This window comes from Bacillus rossius, chromosome 13 (assembly GCF_032445375.1).
Source record: "Bacillus rossius redtenbacheri isolate Brsri chromosome 13, Brsri_v3, whole genome shotgun sequence".
NCBI classification, from domain to species: Eukaryota; Metazoa; Arthropoda; class Insecta; order Phasmatodea; family Bacillidae; genus Bacillus; species Bacillus rossius.
Window position 1 is genome coordinate 18103511 of NC_086340.1, and position 24334 is coordinate 18127844.

Genomic DNA, 24334 nt, shown 5'->3' on the forward strand with positions numbered 1-24334 from the left:
GAACTCACGCGCGCGTGCGTGTGTGTGCTTTGAATATATATACTGTATAGAAGTCGCCAGCCCAGGTTAAAATTTATAATACGGTTTGAGGTAGTTGGTTAATTCACCGCCGCAATCGCCACCATCTCTAGGGCATCGACTTGTGGTGGTCCTTAGCGGACAAGTGTCGAACTCTTCAAACACCCCTTCCACCTCCCGTTGAACGACCTTGAGCTGCAGTGAATGATGTGTGGGGGGTGCGGGGAATGACAGCGGGCGACAGTGCTGCGCTCTAACGTGTAAATAACAACCTAAGACGATACAGGGCGTTACGGCAGCGCCCTGCAGCGAAGTTCCCAAGCTGCTCCTCATACGCTCCTGAAAAACGTAGAGTAAATCCTATCCACTCGCGACTTCTATACAGTGTGTGTATGTATGTATGTATGTATGTATGTATGTATGTATGTATGTATGTATGTATGTATATATATATATTCAAAGGTGTGTGTGCACGTGTGTCGGGCAGTGCTGCGTGCGGCGCAACGTGAAGAGGCGGCGGCGGGCGCTGCGGAGGCCGTCCAGGCAGCAGCAGCAGCAGCAGCAGCTGCTGCAGCAGGACGGGATACCCCTGCAGGAGCTGGCGAGGGCGCCCGCCTCCCTGCTGCAGCAGCAGGAGCAGCTGCAGCAGCAGCAGCAGCAGCCGGTGTACCAGCCCGTGAGGGTCGCGCACCAGCCGCCCGCCGACAACCAGAGGCTGCAGTACCACCACCAGCACGCCCAGCACAGGTCAGCCACTAGCACTAGCACCAGCACTAGCACCTGCACCTCCTCTCTGCCCCTCGCGTCCACTCCTCACTGTGGACCAGTCAGCCACCAGCTAGCAAGCAGGTAGTTTGGCATGCCAACACCGATGGATGTCACGTCATGGGCGTCGCAAGGATATATTTTTTGGGGGGAGACTGCAATTGATTTAGTTATTGAGGAATATCCATCCCCCTGGAAAAAAAAATAAGCGGGGGGTCCGGGGGTCCTCCCCCGGGAAAATTTGGGGTTTGAAGGTGCAGAAAGGTGGTTTTTACTCATTTTTTCTTTCCTAAATATTCTAATTATAGTTGGTTGCAATATATAATTTATTTTTTTAAAAAAAAATTTTCGGAGAACAAATTTGTGAAAACACATTTAACATATCTGCTGGTGCTATATCCACACAATATCCATTAATTGCGCAACATATGGGTTATACCACAGAAATCATATTTTTAATACAACTACGAAACTAAATATATTATTGGAGGGGACGATAGTGAAGACTTTTAATATTGGGGGGGATGTGTCCCCCCCCCCCCCCCCTCAGTTGCGACGCCCATGGATGTCACGTTATACTTGGCATAATAAAAAAAAACTAACTTCACATGAAATTATCAATAGAAATAAAATAATAAAATGGCCTGAGTGATAGTGTAAATACGGTTGGTGAAGCATAAATTAAATCAAATTAAAATATTTAAATAAATACTCAGTATTCAGTTTTAATAATTTATAATTTTGTACATACAGGATTCATTATTTTAATTTTTTTTATAACGTGCCATAAAGAATTATAACCTTAACATCTTTTAAATAAATACAATTGAAAATACACTTGAAAAAATTTAAAAACAACATTTATTTCACTAATCCTCTCAGTAAAAAAAATGTTTTTAATGATACGGACCAGTATTCAGTTTCAATGACTAAAAGTATAAGATTTTGAAAGCACATTTATAATATTTATTTGTATGTAGCTTTTTTCTTCATCCTGTGACACTGTTGTTGCATGATGTGCACACATCGTAAAAATTAACTGTTCATTTTTTTTATAACGCATCTACAAAAGTATAACTTCAATAATGTGTGAGAAACTACTGTATGACATATAAACAAATAAATTTAATTTACATAAAATATTAAAATTTTACCTTGACCCCTTTTTGAAAAGAAATTCCTCAGTAAGCGAACAAGCTCTGTTCCCAGAAACTCTTCCTTAAGCAAATTTTATGTTAATTAAGACTCATAACCCCTTAACAAATAATGTTCAAATCCTGAGTTATGTTCATAAATGAAAACATTTTGCATCATATCTTGTAAATCGCACAATATAGAAAAATAATAAAAAAAATTGCACTTGTTTGCTAAAATTTTATTTGGAAAGTATTTTATGATTTTTGTGTAAGAAACTTATTATTCATTCATAAAAACAATTAGATTCAAAATATGATGTGTTTACAAAAGTCAAATCAAAATTTAAAAAATGGTGGAAAATCATTTTAGTGCTTAAAGGGGGTAGTCGGGTAGTCTACCCACTCGAAAACATGGGAGGTTCTAAGTAAAAAAAATCAGCGTATAGGAAAGTATGTGACGGTATGATTATAACCAGCCTAACAGCAAAAAATTGTGAAATTTTTGGGACTCTATCCATGTTACACTTTGGGTTTATGGCTGATTACAGATATTTTTACCCAGTCACCCAGTTACAGAAAGCCCAGAAAGTGAACTATATATAGTAAGTGACCACGTTGCTGTTAGTTCAAACAAAAATTATAATCACAATCATTCATGGAATGCAAATGCAATAACTCAAAATATGTTCTTTGAATGTTTCTTGCTTGACATGGTACGTCATAGAGAAACCTCAATAATTGACAGAAAAGATGAATATGCAGAATCAGACTATGTCAAAATTAAAAGCCTAGATAGCACCGATAATTAACTGGAATTATTCAGAAGAAAAAAAATATCACAGCACAGATGATCCCAGAGACAGTTGCGACAAGAACAGTAATTAACGGCGGGTGAAGCCAAGCCTCAAGAGGGAATGTACTCCACCTCTTGGATTCGTTTACTTTTTTGTAATTTTTTTTTTTAAACATATACTCAAACTATTTACCAGACAAGGCATAAATAATACATTTCCAAGTTTTTTGTATGCTATTATCGTCTGGTATTAATGAGCAGACTATCATGTAAACGTCACTTATTATCTCACAGAGAGCGCTATACTTGATTTAACAGTTAAACTAGGCCATGAATGTTGACTAACTAATTGTTATTGCCAGGAAAAAATTCCCCCCTGGTTTGATTCGCATACACACTACTATCAGACTAATAAAAGAAATATCCATAATCAATCTTGCAATTTTTTTTCAACCTAAGATGATGGGATATAAGTCCACTTAAAACTGTTTTAACGTGAAATTCCACTGATGTTCAGTAGTTCCAACAGTTTCATATTTCAGATAGTGTGGCTGTTGAACCTCATAGAAAGCTTCACCCATTAAAGCTGCCATTTTAATGGGCCCATCCACCTGGCATGAAGAGTTTGATATGTTTATGTGGGTAGTGTAATTACTCAATGGGATGCCTGCTTTCTAAACTATTAGCGTCTGGTTATCATTAATTTAAAGCCCTTTAACATTGCTGGGGTATTGTCATATGCTTTCCTGATGGCTGATTTCTTTTGGAAACTTTTTTTTGTAGCAGTCGATGTGATTTTGTCTCTCTCCTGCTGGTCCACAGTCAAAGAGGGGAGTTGTGGAACAGGTGTGAACCTATCATCAGATCAATGCCAAGTGTAGATGTCTGCAGTCCAGTGGCGTAGCCAGGATTTGTGTATGGGGGGGTGTTAAGAAGCATGCTGCCCCCCCCCCCCCCCCCCGTATTACAGCGGGGGGGTCCGGGGGTCCTCCCCCGGGAAAATTTGGATTTTAAGGTGTAAAAGTGCTATTTTAGCAGTTTTCGGTACTTAAATTTAAATATTGTAATGGTAAAAATTTTATTAATTTTAATATGAAATTTGTTGAGTGATGAAAAAGAAATTAATTAATGATTTGGTGCTAGGGGGGGGGGGAAGAAATTAATTAATGATTTGGTGCTGGGGTAGGGGGGGGGGGCTTTGAACCCCTAAAACACCCCCCTGGCTACGCCCCTGCTGCAGTCTAACTGATAAACAAAAGAATCCGCAAAATTTACAGATCTCTAGTAAAGGACATATTGAATGACAATATAATGTACAATTGGGCCAGCCAGTCACCAGCAATCAGTAGAGAGACCGAATCACATACGCAAGAAATCAGCCAATAGTAAAGTATATGCGCGTACATGGACTGTGAATTTTAGCCTGATACCAAAATGAATCCGCGAAATTTCCAACCCTGTGTGTGTGAATTTCACGTACCAAGTTTATTCTTTGTGGCTGCCCCATGGCTCCCACATTCGATTATGGGCCCTGGACCCAGGATCGGGGACTGCCCCCCCCCCCCCTTCCCAATTTTAGTCACGTGCTACATTATAATTGCATGGTTATTTCCTACCTACACTCTTTTTAGAATGTTACTTAACCTGAAAATACAGGGTATAATTATGACTACTATTTTATACGTCCAAACTAAGCTTTATCTATAAAATTATTTTACTTTAAAATAACCACAGCGAGTATGTATGTTTATTTCAGGGTCGTTACCACAACGCCGAAATACCATAACGCCGAATGTAAAAATTGACCAGAACGCCGACAGCTAGAAAACTGATGTGTACCACAATGCCGAAATAACAACTGAATTAATTTGTGTGTGTTTCTTAAATTTACCTTAACGCCGAAATACCACAATCAAACCTAACCTTACCTTACCTTACCTAACCTAGTGTAATATAACCTAACCTAGTCTAACCTAACCTAACCTAGTCTAACCTAACCTAGTCTAACCTAACCTTTGTGGCAGTCCTGAAATGACATTTTTCGGCGTTAGTGTATTTCGGCGTTGTGGTACACAGCAGTTTTATAGCTGCCGGGGTTGTTGTCAATTTGGCATTTCGGCGTTGTGGTGCTTCCCCTTTATTTCACACACTGAGATAAAAATAAAATGAGGCTGAACCCGGGCCCCCTCCAGGCCCGGGTCCCTGGACCCTGGACCCAGGACCCAGGACCCAGGAGTCCACCCAGCCCCACGCTTGTGGGGGCCACGGCCGGTCGTCTCGTGGCGGGGCATCGCGTGCGTGCTTCGCCCGAGACGCGGGCAGACGTCGGGGGGCGAACCGGCGGAGCGGGTAATGCCCGCCCTGCCCCCTGGGGCGTCCGCCCCTCCCCGTGTCGGCACGTCGTTTGTGATGTAAAATTCAATCACAAACTATCCTAAAACAAATACTGGCGCGGCTGACTTCCCCCTCCCCTCTCTCCTTCCACCCCTCTTTTCCCTTCCTGCAGGTACCCCGGGAACCACTTCTCGTAATTTGCAGTGATTATACCCCGGGCTCGTTTGGAAACTCTAACTCTCCTCCCAATCACGTGTTCCGCTTCCACCCCTTCCAACGAGACCTCGCGTTTTTTTTTTTTTATCTCAACCCGCCTGTCCCCCCTTCCGAACCCCCTTCAATCCTGCTCAGTTTATAAGCACCCGGGATGCTCATGTATAATTCATGACTGTCCTTCCCTGCTTCGGCGCGCAAGAACGACTCAAAGCGACGTGCAGCGCGCAAATACTTACTTCAGACAAGGGTTATTAAAAAGAAAAAAAAAATTTGAAGATGCACAAGTTTGGTTGGTGAAACAAACTAAGCCTGCGTGTCGTGTGAGATGAAGTCTTGGATGCTGAGTACCGCTGCATGGAGTTGAGGAAACAAAATGCAGTTCGGGACGCAAAGAACTCGGCGATCCAATTGCCGGCTGCAAGGCTCGGTCTCGGTTTTCTGGTCATTACTTTTAATTAAGGGTATTTCCTGCAATTTTATCACGACAGATCTCTTGCGTTTGGAATTTCGGTTTTTCATATATTCTCAAAATACACTTACTAAATACAGTAAACTCCCTATTATCCGCTCATGCTACGAAAAAATACAGCACATATGTAAATCTGTATTTTATTACAAATGAGCAAATTTTAACTTTACTGATAAGTATATTGCGTGCAGTATACAGTGAAACTTCACAGGCCTTCTCGGAACTAACGCGGTAGGTTGGCAAGCATTGCTTTTTTTGTCTCTGTCGCGCTTTGTTTCTAGTCGTATGGTTGAGCACCTTTATGTTTACATTACCGAAATGTATTGTACGTTAATTATTCAGTAAAATACTAACATTTTAGCATCATTAAAATTTTTTACTGTTAATTGTAACTTTTACTGTACATAAATGTTTAGATTTTTAAGTTGAAATTAATGTTTCCTTTTTTGTTTCCCATCTTCGGCTATTTTGCGGATTATCCGCGATTTTCACTATCCGCGGTGGCCCTGCCACTTAATTTCGCGGATAATCGGGAGTGTACTGTATTCCTAAAATACACTTACTAAATATTACATAATAAACATTTAATGTCACGCAAGTTTGAATATTTATGATAAGATTTCGTGACTTTTACATCTAAAAAAAAGTTAATATCGGTTGAGAAAATCTGTGACCCCAACAACAAATACAAGATAGCCAACGTGATAAATTTATAACAAACTCCCTTGATTAATAGTAATGACAAAATGAAATAACTCGTCGTCAACTAAGGTTAACTGAATTTTTTTTAATTACTACTTTTTCTTGATGACCGCCTTATGTTGGTAGAAGCTTGCGTTTTTAGACTAGCAGAAGAATATTCTTGCGTAATTTCTGAAATAAATCGTGGTAAATGATTGGTTAGTCAGTATTTCATTTGTTGAAATGATTTGTGCGAATTGACATTTGTCGTGCATCTTTCTATAGTTGGAACATCGCTGCGAGTCTCTTGCAGACCCTTCTTTCAACAAGCTGTCGGAACATCCCCCTAGTCAGGGGTGTCTTTGTGTTAGTGAGGCGGGACGATAAGTACGACGCTCGCTGGTGTTGACACGCGGTGTCGCCTCTAAACGCATGTTTTTTACTGGCGCGCAGTTTCCTCGTCGTGTATAGGACAACTGTGAGATTTTAACGGTGACCAGAACATTATATGGCGTGGAAATTAAGATAAAGATAAACTGCAAACCTCTTGAGTGCTTTTAAGAATCTTCATCGGGATGTTTCACGCCTAAAAATTATTCGAAAAAACACAAGTTTAAGCAGTTTCAACTCCTCTAAAAATACAGTTTAAAAACGAAATACGCAAACATAACTTATCTTCTCTCAGAGTATGCGTTTCGCGAACAGACACCACTCGAATATCTTCAGCAATTATTGTCAAATCGCGTGGTTTTATTTTCTGAAGCTATGTACACCGCATGTGTTCCCGAGCAGGCAGCGAACTCTAGCGGTGGCTACGGAAACTTCGTGTGATTCTCGTCCAGAAATGCTGTTGAAAAAACAATTTCCATGTATTTATTACGCTCGACATTATTTTAAATAATTCTAGTCTTATGTTAAACATGAGAACACATGAATTTTTACGTTGCCCAGGTTAGATGTCGCACATCACTGTCGATAATTGAAAGACTCGAACACTTTTTCTTCTTCTTTTTTTTAACGGATGTAGGCGTTCTGAGATTGCACATCTACATTTTCCATAACCCACCCTGGCCCCTCAGTCCTTTTGTCACAGCCTTGAGTGCGAAGACGCGAGTCACAGTATAAGAGAGCGTTGTAGTTGTGAGAAAATAACGTGCACTGCTTTTGAAAGAACAAAAAAAGAGCCGCCCGGTTGTATTAACAGTGGCGTAATGCTGGAAATGTAAGCCCCATACAGTAGGTTGTGTTCATTAATATTGCCTAACGTGCCATACACTGTATGTAGTATGTATGTGTGTGTATATATATAATATATATGTATATATATATATTATATATTATATGTATGAAAGGTTTTGTAAGTGTAATTTTTAGTAATTATACTGACGTATATATTTTTTTTACATTACGGTTTTTGTATATTATTTCTCTGAAATAGTGTTATTTTGTATGCGGTAATATTTATCAGTGCTACATTTAGTTATTATTTTTCGTACTCTGTAAAAACATGAAAAATCGTAAACCGGGCTTTGGTGAGGTGGTGGGGTAGGGCGTAAAACGCTGTTTTTTTTTTTAAATCATTTAACATGCTATTATTGTGCAATTTTGATAATACAATTCAATAACAAAATTTTTAATAACATTAAAATATATTTTATTTAAGTGTACTCTGACTGCAATGACCGACAACCGTTTAGATACAGTGTCACTGATCCCTGGTGGGACAACAGACAGTGACAGTCCCCACGTCTTACCGGAAATCCTAAGATGCACATAAAGTTTTGCCATTCCCGATTACACCCGAACAATTCACCTTCGGCCAACCTCGGGTTTATTTATATATATTTCTCTGTTTATTTTAATGTAGTTAACCTAACCGACCACTTTTAATATTTGAATTCATTTTTCCTGCGCAAAAAATGAAACAAATCCCGAAGTTGGCCGAAGGTGAATTGTTGGGGTGTAATCGGGAATGGCAGAACTTTATGTGCATCTTAGGTCTCCCACGTCTTACCATGAGCAGTCTTATTTATCCACGGAGGCGCAAACATTATAAAAGAAATTCATCAGAAATATTCTCAACTCAAATCCGCAAACATCTGGATCGCTACCCATATTATAAGATCGTGAGCAGTAGCAAATTTAAGAAGTACCTAGCGATAGCAATAATAATAGCTGAGCTGAAATATAACAAATAAACGGGTTAACGTATAATTTATTGGTGCTTTTACTTTTTAGTAGCTTCGGCATACCAAAGAAAATACCGCCGAACATACAACATATGAAATTACCAAAAATATAAAATATTAAAGCCCTATTATATATTTAAAAATACGTAATTAAATTAATTATATACGACGTCGTTTTCCTACTACTCTTTTTAAAACGTTTCAAAAAAAATATTAAACGCAACAAAAAAAAATTCCACAGTTTACACCACGGAAGTTTTCGGCGCGGACTTGACGTATCCGAATGTACTGGCAGGCCGGTCATCGCTATCTCACGAGCTCCACCGCCGTCACTGCAGTTCCACCAGCTGGCTACTGACATGGCAGGTCGCCGGCCGGAGCGTAACATGGCAACGCGCAATTTTACCACCGCGTGTTCCAAGCACCCAGTTGATGGGCCGCCGCACAGACGTTCCTCGCAGCAGCAGAAAGGGCCCTGGCACACGAGCGTCTCGGTCGCGCGACTGAGACGCGCGACTGCAGTCGAGCGTCCAAGCGACCGAGTAGAGCGACTCAGCCGCGCGACCGAGACGCTCGTGTGCCAGGTTCACGCGACACACTCTTCACTGTGAATATGGACACCGACGAAGAAACAGTTCTTGGCATTGTCCTAAGGCGTCGTTGCCGTCGGCGCCGGCGTCGTCGCAGGCAACGTGTACTATGGATGCACCCAATAACTGCAGACCGCTTAGCAAGGGGCCAGTTTTATACGATTATGAGTGAGCTAAAAGAAGACAATTCGAAATATTTTAACTATTTCAGAATGTCTCGGAGTACTTTCTCGGATCTTCTGGATGTACTGAAAATTCACATTGAAAAAGTTGACACAAGTATGAGAAGAAGTATCCCTGCTGAAGAGAGACTTGCAATTACATTAAGGTGGGTACACTTGTATAAGCAGACAAATAGTTCATTTCATAGTTGTACAAGGAACACAGGAGTGAAATGTGTTTGGCTACGGCTGAAATTATAATTTAATTAGACAGTTACATGTATTTTAAGGGTATAGTTGAAGCATTTATTATCATATTATTAAAAAAAAACATTTTCTGAACATACCCCAAATAAGTAACATTTATTATTACGTGACACGATATTGTCTCAAAGATCCAACACATAAATGTTTATCGTTTTGCACACGAAAATAAATTCTTTCATAAATTTAGAAGAAAATTGTTAGATAACATATTTATTTGTTATTCACTGAAACTGCTCTTTCCATGAAGGTCACATGTCTTATAATTTATTAGGTATCAGTTAAAATAGTCTTCACAAATACTTGACGTATCAGACTGGAGAGATACTGATGAGGAAGCTGCTGGTGACATTGGTGATAAGGCGTGGCATTGCAGCGGCTGCTGGGGTTGACTCATTAACTGCGATGTTTCTGAAGTTGAATGAGACCCGTAGTTGTAAGACTGACTGATGGTGGGTGTAAATTGTTGGTTGCGTACTCCAGAGGTACTTGTATTACTACTAGGGTATGGAAGCGAAACAAATGATGGGCCTGTGATCACTGATGGAGAAGAATGAGGGTAGACAGAAGTCTGAGAAGGACATCGATGACCAGAAATTGACACCTGATTGTACCTTCTTAAGGTGTTTAAAAAGTCGCTTTGAACTTCAAGTTTCATATCGTCTGGCAGACGTTTGAAGTACGGCAAAAGACTCAACAAGAAATGCCTGTCACTGTCTTCTTCTTCTCTACCTGCATGTCGTTTTTCCATATTTCTTCTAAGCGACTGAAGTAGCTCAAGTTCTTCTGTTTCTGGTGACGGTTTTTTTCTTTTAAGAGAAGTAGGTGCCGTAGATGTAGCTGCTGCGGGTGTGGCTTGCGTGTGCAAGTCTGGAGATTCTTCTGTTGTAGGTTTGGTGTCGCATACTGGCAATAGGAAAGTTAACTGCTGGAAATATATATATTGTTTCCTGCCATCTGCTGCAGAACCTGATTTACAATTCCTCTGTTTAGCCAGTTCTCTTCTGAAACAGTCACGTAGATTCTTCCATTTCCGTTGCAGATCTGCAGCTGAAAAAAAAAAAAACAATAATGTAAGGTGCATATTTTTAGTGTGTGTGTTTTTTTTTTTTTTTTTTTTTGCAGGTACCTTGCTACAGGATGTTCGTTCACAGAATTGCATTACACATTCCGTTGTGGAATTTCCACATGTCGCAAGATTGTTATTGAAGTGTGTGAAACAATATGGCGGCTTTTACATGAAGCATGTTTCCCGCAGTTAATGCAAGAGGACTGGCTGAAGATTGCTGACGGTTTTGGAACACGTGCAAATTTCCCAAACTGTTTAGGAGCAATAGATGGCAAGCATGTAAGGCTTATTCAACCTGCTAAAAGTGGGTCAACCTATTTTTCCTACAAGAAATATTTTTCCATGGTGTTGTTAGCATTATGCGACTCTAATTATAGGTTTTTATTTGTTGATGTTGGTTCTTATGGAAAATCATCAGACTCAGCAATATATAAAAACAGTGAGCTGTTTCAGAAGATGAAGGATAATACGTTGAACATCCCAAGTGATAGGCCAATAGTTGAAAATGGAGAGCCACTTCCCTTTACCTTCGTAGGTGACGAAGCATTTGCTCTTTCAACTCACATGCAGAGGCCTTATGGTGGGAAAAATCTTACTCAAAAAAAGAAAATATTTAACTACAGGCTGTCACGAGCCAGACGTTACATCGAATGCACTTTCGGCATACTTACAAATAAGTGGCGTATCTTTCACAGGCCATTGGACGTGAAAATTGAAAACGCAGAAACTATAGTGAAAGCATGTTGTATTTTACACAATTTTGTTAGAGAAAGGGATGGTGTTGAATTTGACAGCACTCTGAACGTCGTGGGACTAGATGAAGGGGAGCCGCTTACACGACCAGGAAATACACGATCAGCTTTAACAATCCGAGAAAAGTTTTCCGATTACTTTTCTAGTGAACAAGGGTCAGTGCCATGGCAATATTTTTTGCTTTGAAGAGTGAACAATACTAGTGAAATTTAACTTTTATAGAGGTGTCACATTCAACAACGTAATAGTTATAACCGTATAACCGTTACATTGGACAGTAGCCATGGTGAATTTTGTGGCATAAACAAAATATAGAGAAAACAAAATTTCCGTATGCGAAAATGTGTTCACTTTGGAATTATGTTAGTTGTTACGCTACTTTTAATTATATTGTTACGTGCAAGCCCAGTCGCAGTGGGGACGGAGCGATGCTCTTCTCGGAAACAGATTAGCGCCGCGCGTGCCTTATCTTTATCTTGATGACACGCGGCCTGCCTGCCCCCCCTTCACCCTCGCCCTGCCTGCGCTAATGACCTGGCTGCACCTGGTCGGTCAATGGAACGGTTCTTGAATGTTCTCCGACATCGTCGCCGGCCCCAGCACGTAATCCTGGACGTCCCTAGTTGCGCAATGTCAAAGAGCATCTCGAAGGTTCTAAATGTAAGGCCGACCTCTATATCAGCAGGGGGCGGTTGCATCAGAGCAGATAATTGTGTGGCGCGTCTGGCGCAGTGTGGAGAGGCGAAGACCTGTGCGACGAGGCGGCGAAGACCGGGCGACTTCTGGGAAGAGAGTGTATAACATCGGCGAAGCCAGCAAGTGCCCTGTGTGACATCGGCGGACACTTTACGGCGATCTGTGGCTGCGGTAAGACTGTGACGGACTGAGAGAGACTTTCTTTATTTCGAGCCTATATCAAGCCAGGATAACTTGTAAATAAAACTGTAAATAGTAGCACCAATAAAAATAGTGATAATTAATTAAAAAAAGGGGCTATCCTTTCGAACCCTATCGTTCCCACGTTCGTAACAATATTATATCGTATTTTACTTGTATTTCTATGTTTATCGTAAACATTAGACATAAGCGTAAGTTACAATGAATTCCGCGTAGAAGCAAAATACTGCAATGTAATTTGAAAACAAACCCTTCCATTAATAGCTAATTTATTTACATTGGCAATGACTCACATGCACGCACAGTGGTTTTGTATTTTATGAGGGAAGAATAACACGAACTGTTAAAATTTCACACCTGTTTGTTGTTAAGAGATATATTAACTATACAATATTTCACATGTGTTGTAATTATTGCCAATATCAGGTGGTTCGTGGTAATATGAATACTTAAACGGACGTTTGAAGAGAACACCCGATACGAAAATGCAGCGGGCACATCCAAACAGTTTCGACAATAATGTAAATATTTTGAACAGTAATCTTCACGATTGTAAATCATTTAAAAACGTAGTAACGTTTCTATAAAGGAATAATGAAAAAAAAATATTATATTCGTTTTATAAGTTTTATAAAATTATTGCAATACTCTGTCTAGTAAATAGGCTTCACGTAGAACAATTATGTTTATAATACATTTGAAACAAATAAAGTGAATGCAGGGCTGCACGAAATATTCAGATCACCACTAACCACTTATATTTATAAATTACACTTACCTGCTTTATTTTTATGGACGCTATCCATGGCTTTGAAGTTCTCAACGAACATATCGCACACCTCTTCCCATGCCTTTCCCTTTTTGCATTTGTTAGCATACTCATCACATCTGGAATCCCAAATAGCTGGCCTTGATTCTATTTCGATTATAAAACGGTCACAATCGAACGCCATCTTCCTCGCCAGCACATACAACCAGATACTGACCGACAGTCGCTCGGACGCGCGGCTAAAAGTCGCCCGTGTGCAAGGCTCCCGCACGACTGGTCGCCGCGATCTGTCGCGGGGATTCGCGTCTGCTGGCGACAGACGCTCGATGGAGACGCGCTCAGTCGCCCGTGTGCCAGGTTCTCACCCACGCCCATGCTATCTTATGGCAAGCGATTTCCCGGCGACCGAGTCGCGCGTCTCAGTCGCGCGACTCGGTCGCTCGTGTGTCAGGGCCCAAACACCTGGCTTGCCGTGTGGCGAGATCTTGCGAACTGCAGCCCGCTCACGAATTCAGTGGAAATTTACACACCACTCGCAATTGCCGCGTGCTGCATTTAGCAGAAAAATAAATCACGTACGGCGATCACGTTGCCAACATGACAGTCTCAAAGAACCATACTACCATTAAATTAGATCGTGGGAAAATACACAACATAAGTATATTATTGTAAAACATAACTTAAAAATTAACCTGAACAGTGGTTTTACTCGCGTGATCAGAGGCACTGGTCACAACAGCTACAGATTAAACGTATTTTACTGAAATGTGATATGTTAAAACGAAGCTTAATTGTTTTTCAGAATTACTGGAAAAAAATATTGTTTGTTTACATGCACTTTGTTTTATTATGGATCCTAAGGTAAAAAAAAAAAATTTATTCGAATGCAATGTTGACTTGTTTGGTTCATAACATTTCGGGGGGGGGGGGGGGGGGGGGAGCCTGTCTAACCATCCCAGACTACGGAGAGGATATGGGAAGGGGTGGGGGAGACGCCATGAGGCCTACCCGTAAGTAAACAGCAGATTACAGACCCCTGTGTAATCATGTTACCCCTGGCGCTGTAGGGAGGGTGGCTTCCGCGCTGCGGTCTTCGACCGACCTTGGTTCTGATGTAAGTTACAGTCCTATAGCTGAAGGGTGACCAACCCTTTAAATAGAGAAGGCCCGCTTAAAAATAAAAATAAAATCAAACAAAGAAAATCTGCCGGACCAATTTGTACTTTGTATTGGGTCTTTTTTTTTAAGCATCGTTCACAAACATCCTATCCCTATATTTTTATGCAATTTAAAAAGAAAAAAAAAACTGAAAATTCTATTGGTAAAATTATGGCTCCCGCCTATGGCAAGTGAAAAGCTTACTTTTTATATTTATATTTTACACTTGTCAGGGTAGTAATTATGATTTTTAAACCTATAAAAAAATTGGTGGTGTTCTAGTGTAGTTAGGTATACCAAAGCATACTTGTGCACATCCTTATCCTCTCTCTGTGAAGTTTCACTTGTAACGTGCGTGGTGGCCATGCAGCCATGTGTGTTGTTCTGGAGCTCCGAGCGCCGGTGGGGCGGGCCTGCCCCCTCAGTTCTGGGTGGTCCGAGCAAACATGGCCAACCCGCGCAGATTAAAATTAAAAAAAAAAGAGGTCTTACCTAAACGGTTCGTTGGAGAAGTGCGCGTGCGTGCCACGCCTGCCGTCCCGGTCCCAGATGCTTGTTCGGCGGGCCCGAGCTCCCGGGACACACACGAAGCCCGAGTCTCGCCGTTACTGCACCTGAGACTGGCGTCAGGCCCCTTCTGCAGTGGTCCCGCATCCCTTGGGAGGGTCCACTTGACATCCGAAGCTTCCAGAACAACCGGCGTCCTAGCTGCGCCACTTCTCGCGGGCGGGGCTCTGGGAACGTGTCGAGCCCTCCAGAGGCGCTGAGGAATAGTGGTAGCAAGGGGGGGGGGGGGGAGTAGCGAGACCTGCCTCCTTGCCCCGCACACACTACCCTCGTGACACCGGCCCCCCCCCCCCCCCCCTCCTTAAACCCTCTGGTCCCGAACAGGTAACACACCTCTTCCGGTGTTTTCCCTCCAGTCTTTCCCCAAATAGTACCACTTTCGTTCATCCCCTCCTTCCTCTCCGGATGCGGAATGATACATCTAGTGGGGACGAGATCGAATGAAAGAGGGGCGTAGCGAGATTATTCGACAGGAGGTGCTACAGGTAAATTATGTCAAATCTTAATAAATAATAAGAAAAAAAAAGATATGTAAAATATTTCTGCACATTTGTAAATAACTGCAGCTGAACAACCAAAATGTTAAAAAGGGTGTTAAAAGTCCAAAATGTCCTCAAGTTACTTCACAACGTTTTAAATTCACTATCATTAGTGAGTAGATGGAGTTTGTTTAGAAAGGGGAGCGTTACGACCTCACATCTCGCGTATACATTTTTTTTTTTTTTTTTTTTTTAAGAATATAAACACGATTTATAATATGGACGAATACATGTAACGAGTATCGGATGATATCCATGAAAGTTATTTGTTATTTTCTTTTTACGAGCACATCTTCAGGTGGTGTTAATAATCGAGTATTAAAGCAGTGGTAAGTGGCTAGAGAAAAAAAAAAGGATCAATTTTATCGTGAACGGACTGTACGTTCTCATCTCCTCCTGTCTTGTTGTTGGAACGACTGCGATCAGAACGATTCGGTCGCGGGGCGACGGCACATACGCCCTTGTTGCAGCGAGGTTCCCCGCGCGTGGATGCTGTGTGGGGAACCCGTCATGTGTGGCGACTGTGGCTTGTGAGTGTTCCCCCCTCCCGTGGGGGGTTGTGTGTGGGTTAGGGGGATAGGGAGGGAGGGAGGGAGGGAGGGTAACGAGCATGGGTTTACGGCGCGGCCACGTGACGTCACGCCGCGCTGCGTGTGGCGGCGAGGCGAACCTCAAGGTCGGCTTCGCGTCCTGTGATTCGTATAATCTGATATAAAACCGATTCATGATATAAAAATCGCATGAAACATTCGAAATTCGAGAACTTATTTTTACTTCGTCTATGCCTTTGTCTTTCTAACATGACGTCGTATTATGGTTGCGGACGGAAGGAAAAAAAGTGAGATAGTGATGTGTGAACATCTAGCCTCGGTAACAAGCAAATTCGTGTGTTATCATGTTGCAAATATACTCATAATACGAAACTTGTGACACTAAAATTAACGTAGAATTCCTTTTAAAAAATGCCGAGCCTGATAAATATACGAAAATTATTCATTTTAGGGAAAAATGCTGGACCTATGACATTTCTCATTAGATCTGAATTTTAATTACCTGCCCTCTCCCCCCCCCCCCCACACACACACACACGACGCACGCATACGCACACACAGCTCCGATTAAAAAGCTAAGATTGATTGAAACGATACTAAACCCCTGTTTCGGACCTGACTTTCAACAATAAATTTTATTAAAACACTGCCTATATTGTTAATATTCATTAAACAGTTAGTACTATAAAGTTTCTCTTTGTCTTTGTGCGCTTTGGTTCGAGGCCATTCGCCACAGATGGTAGTACCGAGGTTTTAATATTTCCGTTCCATTTACGAAATTACTCGTACCAAATGCCTTATACCGAGGGCTAAGATGTTACACATCAAAAATACGCTAAGTTCCGCCACTCCGTGTATTTGAAAAGAGTGATTACGTTGTGGCCTCATGTCCGCGGTACGCCATGTCCTCGGCCTGCAAAATCACAAGAGTTGGCTCTGAGGCCACGTTCAATACAATCGATCCCGTGAAACCAGAGAATTTCACGGCCCACGCCGCCGAACAGAAACCCTTATTGCTTTGAGCGGCGATGTACAGGCTTCCTCACAAGCTGCTTCTTGGTGTCTCTCTGTCTCTCTCTCTCTCGTCCTCTTTGCTGTCATCAGTTCCTCCCGCGATCCGCCCCTGCTTTCTTGGAGCGCTACCAACCGTTCAAGAAATACATGGGCCGAGAAAACAGCCGCGTAAAAAAAAAATGACACAGCACGCATCTTTCAACGCGCATCTCTTAATAAGCCCACAAGAGCTGAGATTTTTTTAAAAGTTTTTTTTTGGTAAACACTTTTTTCTAAGTGCTATTTCTAAAGTCCTAACTCGATACCTTCCTTGCATTTGTTGTTCTGCCACAGATATTTTCACAAGATATTTTCTAATTGTAATTAATATCGCGGGTGTTTAAAAGGTGCGTACATTCACGAAGTGAATATCTGTTAAAAAAATATGTATGGCGAACAACAATGCAAGGGAGTCATCGAGTTAAAATTTTATAAAAAGCCCTTAAATAAATAGTAATGACGGAAAAAAAAAACTAACGTGGCGTGTGATAGATATGAACCGAAAGAACCAATTTGGTTTCAACAGTTTTCACGCCACAACAATTTTTTATCGGGTGAAATGTGGCAGCAGCCGATTAAGACATGACGTGCCCATTTGGTCGATAGCAAGATCACGACCTTTGACGGGTTAGGCGTGATTGCGTGACCACTTTTTCCACTGAGGCTGAGGGTCAAGGGCATGTCAACAGCAGTGTCACAGGGAGCATAGCAACAGGGGAAACCTGGACAAGTGGGGAGTCTTTCACTAACAGAGAAAAGAAAGGGAACTTTTTTTTTTTTTTTTTTTTTTTTTTAATGAAGAGGTTACTGAAAACTTAAAGCTACAGCAGAGATCCACTTAAAATTGTCCAGGTTCCACATGCACATCCTTTCTTCCCTCTTTACTGCCCTTATCTACGTGTTACGGAAAGTATTTCTACCATTTCTTTTTTCTCGTGAGTATGCCAGCACTTTTCACCACGCGCATTGACTCCAGTGCTATCGACAGTAGTGCGATAAAATAATTTACAGTTGCCTTTTTGCGGCGGTGAAGTGTTGTATATCAACGAGATACTAATTTAGTGGTGAGGGAAAAGTCAGGATTTTTTTTTTATCAGCTAGCCATCGGTGATTGTAATTCAATCATCAAGATAAAGCAGATGCGTACGTGCTTCAAGTTCACCCAACGAACACGCGAAATAATCTTGGCGCTGGCCGTGACAATTTGTTTGAAAGTTATATCGGCAGTTACGACGTTCGGTGCTGGACTCTGCGCGGTCTGTGTTAGTCCACGGGTGGGCAAAGTAATTAGCGGGGGGGTGGGGGGTGGTAGTAGTATAATTTGGTTCCTCCTGGCGCAGCCGTTAGGCGCGAGGAGCTGGAGCCGTGGAGCCGGCCGATTGCTCTGACGTCACGGCGTCCATCTTGGACTCAAAAATTCAAAAATTAGGATTTCGAAAAACCCCAAAAGTCTTTTGCCTTAGAAAGAACACAAATTCCTAAAAGAGGCTTAAGCATCCATCTACAGCCTCCGATAATCTAGGTTTATGACGTCATCGTTGCAATTTCCGTTACGGCCACCATCTTGAAAATCTTTATTTATTATCCGATTTTAATGAAAAAATATTTAAAAAGCATACATTTATGACATGGAGATCGGAGTCCTCGGTTCGAACCCGGTGAGGGCAAAAAAAAAATGGAGACCGATCCTTTCCTCATGGTGGCTGCTGGCAGATTGACCCCCACCACTTTTTTCAAAGTATATATTTTGTCACCTAGTATGAAGTCATGTCCGCCATCTTCAAAATACGTAATTTTTATGTTAGAAAATCGGGAAAAAAATTAAAAATCATTAAAAAAAATCAATCGAATTGAATAATAAAATTTTAGTAAAATATTACTTAAAAACCACTGTTGCACTCATCGTTATGCCAGCCATCTTGGTTGAGTACGATGTCATCGTTACACTTTATGTTACGACCGCCATATTGGATCCTATTAATGTTGCAGTTTTTTTATGGCAGACATCTTGAAAATCCATAATTTCAATGCTAGAAATTCCGAAAAAAATCCAAAAAATATTTAAAAAATTGCCTACTTCAAATGTTTAGTTATTTAAACGATTTCGGTCTTCGGTTCGATTTCTGGTGAGAGTAAACCGGTAATTTATTGATATATTTAAAAAATTCTCAATAAAAAGCAATAAAAACATCTTACACCACACCCGACATTTTGAATTGTCACCACTGTATCAATTATCGTTACGGACGCCATCTTGAAAATCTTTATTTATTATCCGATTTTAATGAAAAAAAGTTTGAAATTCATCAAAAAAATAACTTATTTGAATACTTACTGAGTAGGTCGATTCCCATCCTTGGTTCGAAACCGGTAAGAGCAAATATAAAAATCATCAGACCTCCCTCCACTAATACGAAGGTATATAATCAGCTGGTATGGTGTCATGTCAGCCATATTGTTTTCATCTGCTGGAGGCCACCCCCATCTTGTTTTCAGCTACTAAGAGTGTGCCACCATCATGTTTTGTGTAATTTAAAGATGGCGGGCACCTCAGTAATAATAATTGATTACTGTACTCTAGCATGTAAAAATTACACTAACGAGAAATTTTGAGCCATTTTGAGTCATTTTTGAGTCCAAGATGGACGCCGTGACATCAGAGCAATCGGCCGGCTCCACGGCTCCAGCTCCAGCTCCTCGCGCCTGATGCCTGCGCCAGGAGGAAAACCAAAACACACTACTGGGGGTGTAATCCGGGGATCGGACACCAGGATGACGTTAGTTTCGATATTTATATTTATTGCTTGGGATTACCCTAATAGATCAAAAATTACAAGTCTTTTAATAATAGAATTCATAGAAAAACTTTGATGGGTGTTCTGATACACATAAATCACGTAACACAGTGACGATTATAGCCTTTAGAATTTTTTGTTTTGGATTGTGGGTTTGAAAAAAGTTGTACGTTAAATACTAACGATGGGGGTTTCTGTGTGGTTCCTGTGGACGACCCTGCGTCCGTCGTCTGTCAGCGCAGAAGCGGTCGGTCGTGGCAGCTGCCTCAAGAGCACATGGCGGCCCCCCCCCCCCCCAACTTTTCTTTTTTTTTCTCCAAGGGGGCTTGTTTTTACGACGACGCCCAGCGCCGATATTTCATTTCGGATACGCTCGTCCCCCCTCGAGTTCACTTCCTGAGAACCGCGTCGTGCGGTCGTTCTCTCTCACCCTCCTCCTCCCCCCCCCCCACCCCTCATTTTTTTTTTTAACGTCTCCAGGATCCCCTTCACCTCCCCCCTTGTCCTTTTTCATGCCGACGTCTTTTTCCGCCCCGTTCCCCTTATCCATCCCACAAGAGAAGAACACATTCGTGGTGGCCATCCATCATTGCCGGATGGCGTGTGGTAATCGTTCTACCCCGCCCCGGCTGTCTCGACACACTCGTGGGACGAAGCCCTCCTCCACATTTCTCAGAGTCCACGAGTCCAGCACACAAGACTCCGGGTCGCGACTGTGATTTTTGGCATTTTAATGATCACACTGCTCGTCGTAACCCGTCGTGGCTGGATTTTTTTCTCTTCCAATCAGTCAGGAAAATTAATTCGGCTTAGGAAGTGTAAATTTTTTTTTAATAAACTACAACATTGATTAGAGATTTCCAAACATTACCAAGAAAACTAATTACTGGCAAACATGATTTTAAAATAACTATAGAGTTGGACTTCAGTGCCGTGAGCATAACACCTTCTTTACACCAGGATACTCCTTTAATTTTTTTTTAAGTTAAAAAAATTTGTGAGGCTACCTGCTCATTGACAACTGACAGCCAATCTGATTAGTGGAAGCAGTCGTATCACCCCAAGAAGATGTTGGTGAAAGCTACTTAGTTCCTGAAGACAGGATGCTTCCAGTGGTCCGGCACCAGCAAGGAGTGTATGAACTAGGGTTGGGCTCAAATGCTATATTGATTTTTTTTCTCTCTTCATTTTCTTGTCATTGCTATTAGTTAAGGGCTATTTCTGTATCTTTAACACTATACCTCCCATGCATTTATTTGTTCTGTAACAAATACTTTCGACAGATATTTACCGAGAGTTATATAATGGGTATAAAAAGTTGCAAAAGTGTTCGTAATTGTTATTACTCGTGCAACTTTTTACACTTATTACACTTAGTAAATATATTTTGAAAATATTTGTGACAGAATAACAAATGCAAGGAAGGTATGGTGATAAATCCACAGAAATAGCCCTTAACTAATGTTAACGTACAGAAATAAACATGGAGTGTGAGACTCAATCTTTTCAACCCGGCAAACGTTAAGATAAAAACCACTAATGTTTTAGCCAAGGTAAAAAATGCTTTGTATTTCTTCCATAGTAAATTAAGTTTTGGCCTGTACATATTTGTGTTGACATTTTTTTTTTGTGTTCTCGCTGAACAACATTTGCTGCCAAACACCGTCTTACAGGTGTGTTTGCTCTATAATTTAGCATTTAGCAATTTGTGGGAGATACCCGCCCGACAATCTATCTTTTTCACTACAAAATACCAAACATGCAGATTATCGGAAATCTACTGTAATATGTTTCGACGACACAAACACATGAACTAATGTCAATTCCTCATGGCTTCCTGGGTGGCTGATCGCTCAACCACATGTGGCAAGGGTTGCAGGTTCTTTCCTGGCATTGCATGAATTTGTGAGCACTGAACTAGTATCCAAGTGGCTAGGAGCCAGCTATAATCATGGAGGATATCACCTAGTCTCAGGGCATAAATGTGTGATGCAAAATGTCATGTAAAGTATAGTTTCTCACTAAAATCTTTGTTCTTATACATATTAGTTTGTAGAGTATACATATTAGTTTGTAGAGTAGGTAATAATTGCATTATGTTTGTTATGTAATATGTAATGTTCAAGTCTTTTACAGATAGTAAGAGTTGTATTTTATTTGGATGACAGTAATTATTATTACAGTAGTGTTATGATTAACTGACAATGTGGATTGCAGCTGCATTAGCATAATCTCAAATAAAGAGAATATAATAAGAAAATCATCTTCGTTTGAAGTGAAAGTGGTATAATTTTTCAGGGTGTTGTTTTTCCAGGTTTTCTTAAGTGCCGATTCTTTCACGTCACTCCAGAATTTACACATCCAGTAAACAGCGTATTTGATGTTAATTTTCTTTAAGCTTTTGACAAAGGTTAGATAATTTTCTAGGTCCTCAAGCAAATGTCTTTTGGCAATAGCGCTTTAGGTCCGTACACCACGTTGACTTGAGTAAAGCAATGGTAATTTATTAACAAATTTAAACTTTAACCATAAATCTTTACTTGCAATAATGGCCCTAAAATATGAGAAGGTGTCATTATATTTCAGCTGCATGTGTTTACATCACCCTGCATTCTACATCATTTTAATTAAATTAATTTTAACTATGTGGATCTGATATTGTAATGTTATACATTCCGTTTTATTCTTTATTCGTTTTCTGTTACTTACTATTGCATTCAGACTTTTTTTTTAGTGTTATTGAGTGCTGTTTCTGTCATGTATTTATTTGTTGAGTGCCCCACTTGCTAGGTATTAGTCTTCAGTAATGGCTACGCATGTTCTGTCAGCCTTACGAAGTTTTTCCAACCGTTTGTCGGCTTGTGACATGTAGTATAAAAATTGAATATTTCACGATTCATCATAGGTGTTTAGGTGTGTTTTTGGAAAAGTCTTTTGGTCACAAACTGTGCGTGACTGTTGCAGGCCGCCGGTGCTGTGCACGGGTCCTGGTCCGGCCGCTGTGAACTCAAACGACTGGCTGTACCGCAGAGTCCTGCCGCCAGCAAGCGCAAACGACAACAACATTGCCATGTTCGAGTCTGAGAATTTGGGCACCAGGCTGCGTTACTATCATGACATTTGAAACTCAAGTGTTGAAAGATAACGAACAGAACGTTTTAACCGAGTCCTTACGTTTGTGCTCCGTGAACCGAACACTTATGATGTGTGTATAACTTGTCCAAGTGCTGTCTCAAATATTAGTTGACACTAGAACTATTCCAGAAGTGAGCCATAAAATTTTGGGCATACCAGTGACTTTATGGTGGTGGTGTTGCAAATATCCACCACGTGACATTTATCACGTTCTGATCTGGCTCTTGGTAGGATACACTGAACATTTGCAATGCTGTTACGACGCGCAACTAATCAAAATGATAACTCGACTAAACAAGTAGCAGCGGCCAAAATATTTTTCATGTTGTACTTGCAAGATCCATTTCTGTAAGCTTGCTTTTATTTATCTGCAATAAAGCACGTTCGTGAAAGAAGCTACAATAGATCTCACCAAGAACTCTTCAGTGTGGGAAGTCCAAGAACTCTAGGTATCAAATAAACCCTACAAAATGGATAACACATCCAATGTAAAGTCAAGATATTTTATGTTACAAGAAAATGTGCATTTCCATAGTTGTGGATATTACTTGCCAAGTGTTTGCACTCCAAAAAAGAATTTATTTAAAATGTTAATTTATTGCTTGTTTAATACTGGTTTTGTTCACGTGGGCTGTAACTTGTACGACTCCTGTAACCAAAATTTAATAAGGTGTTGCTGTTAATGGAAGTAGAGTACTCTAGAGGCTACTAGCTAATTGTTCTACCGATTGGTGTTAACTACAACTGAGTGCTAGACCTTCTGCACAAGTGTGGGAGTTGGGGTGAAAAGTTCATTAAGTGTCGGTGGGCAGGAGTTACGAATTTGAATATTGAGTATCATTGTGTGCATTTTCATTTGCGATATGTATGCCACCATATGTGATTCGAAAACAATTAAGCGATAACTTATATATAATAGTAACAAAAAATTGGAATGGAAAAATGATGCTAGGTAGGTGTTATTTATCAACAACTTTTTGTGGACATACATATTTGACAAAAAAAAAAAAAAGAAAGCTTGATCAAATTCCATGATTTACAAATCTAAATTTTCACATAAAATTAATTGCCAGTTTAGAAGTTGAAATAATTATACATAAATCAATGAAATAATACCTTTCATTAGTAGTCATACGATCCAATATAAATATTTAAATCTGTTGTAATTTAAGCACTCACTACACCTTTGGGTGCAAAGGTTGTTAAAGGTACAGTCCAGATGAACAAAACCTCAGTTGATTATATTTATTTCTATATACCTGTAGAAATATATTTTAATTTTTTTTTGTGGCAGACAAAACTTAAATGTATAGAAGCAGAATTGTTCCTTTGCCTTCTGTGAAAATATAGGTAAATACTTTCACTGCAGAGTTACCATTGGTTTTTCAGTTATAAATTTTCAACAAATAAAAATATTACCTGTCTGAAATTA

The 24334-nt window shown here is 40.6% G+C and overlaps 2 protein-coding genes across 2 annotated transcripts in view; one reads left to right on the forward strand and one right to left on the reverse strand.

Moving 5' to 3' along the window:
• Positions 1-23918, forward strand: part of LOC134538297 (uncharacterized) — a 146253-nt gene extending 122335 nt beyond the window's left edge. Inside the window, exons 7-8 of the mRNA XM_063379484.1 lie at positions 506-765; positions 22732-23918. Coding sequence (XP_063235554.1) covers positions 506-765; positions 22732-22891 — 420 coding nt within the window. The 3' untranslated portion in view covers positions 22892-23918. The remainder of the gene's footprint in view (positions 1-505; positions 766-22731) is intronic.
• On the reverse strand, positions 9146-13565 carry LOC134538298 (uncharacterized). The gene is made up of 2 exons (XM_063379486.1): positions 13114-13565; positions 9146-10666 (listed from the first exon to the last, which is right to left on the reverse strand). Exons 1-2 carry the CDS (start codon positions 13286-13288, stop codon positions 9894-9896), a joined length of 948 nt encoding a protein of 315 aa, XP_063235556.1. The 5' UTR covers positions 13289-13565; the 3' UTR covers positions 9146-9893.
• Positions 23919-24334: the final 416 nt, after the last annotated feature.

Excerpts from the sequence above, each read along its gene's own strand:
- LOC134538298 (XM_063379486.1), bottom strand. The coding sequence starts at position 13,288 with ATGGCGTTCGATTGTGACCGTTTTATAATCGAAATAGAATCAAGGCCA. Across the intron at positions 10,667-13,113 it reads CGTCCATAAAAATAAAGCAG|CTGCAGATCTGCAACGGAAA; the intron begins GTAAGTGTAATT and ends TTTTTTTTTCAG.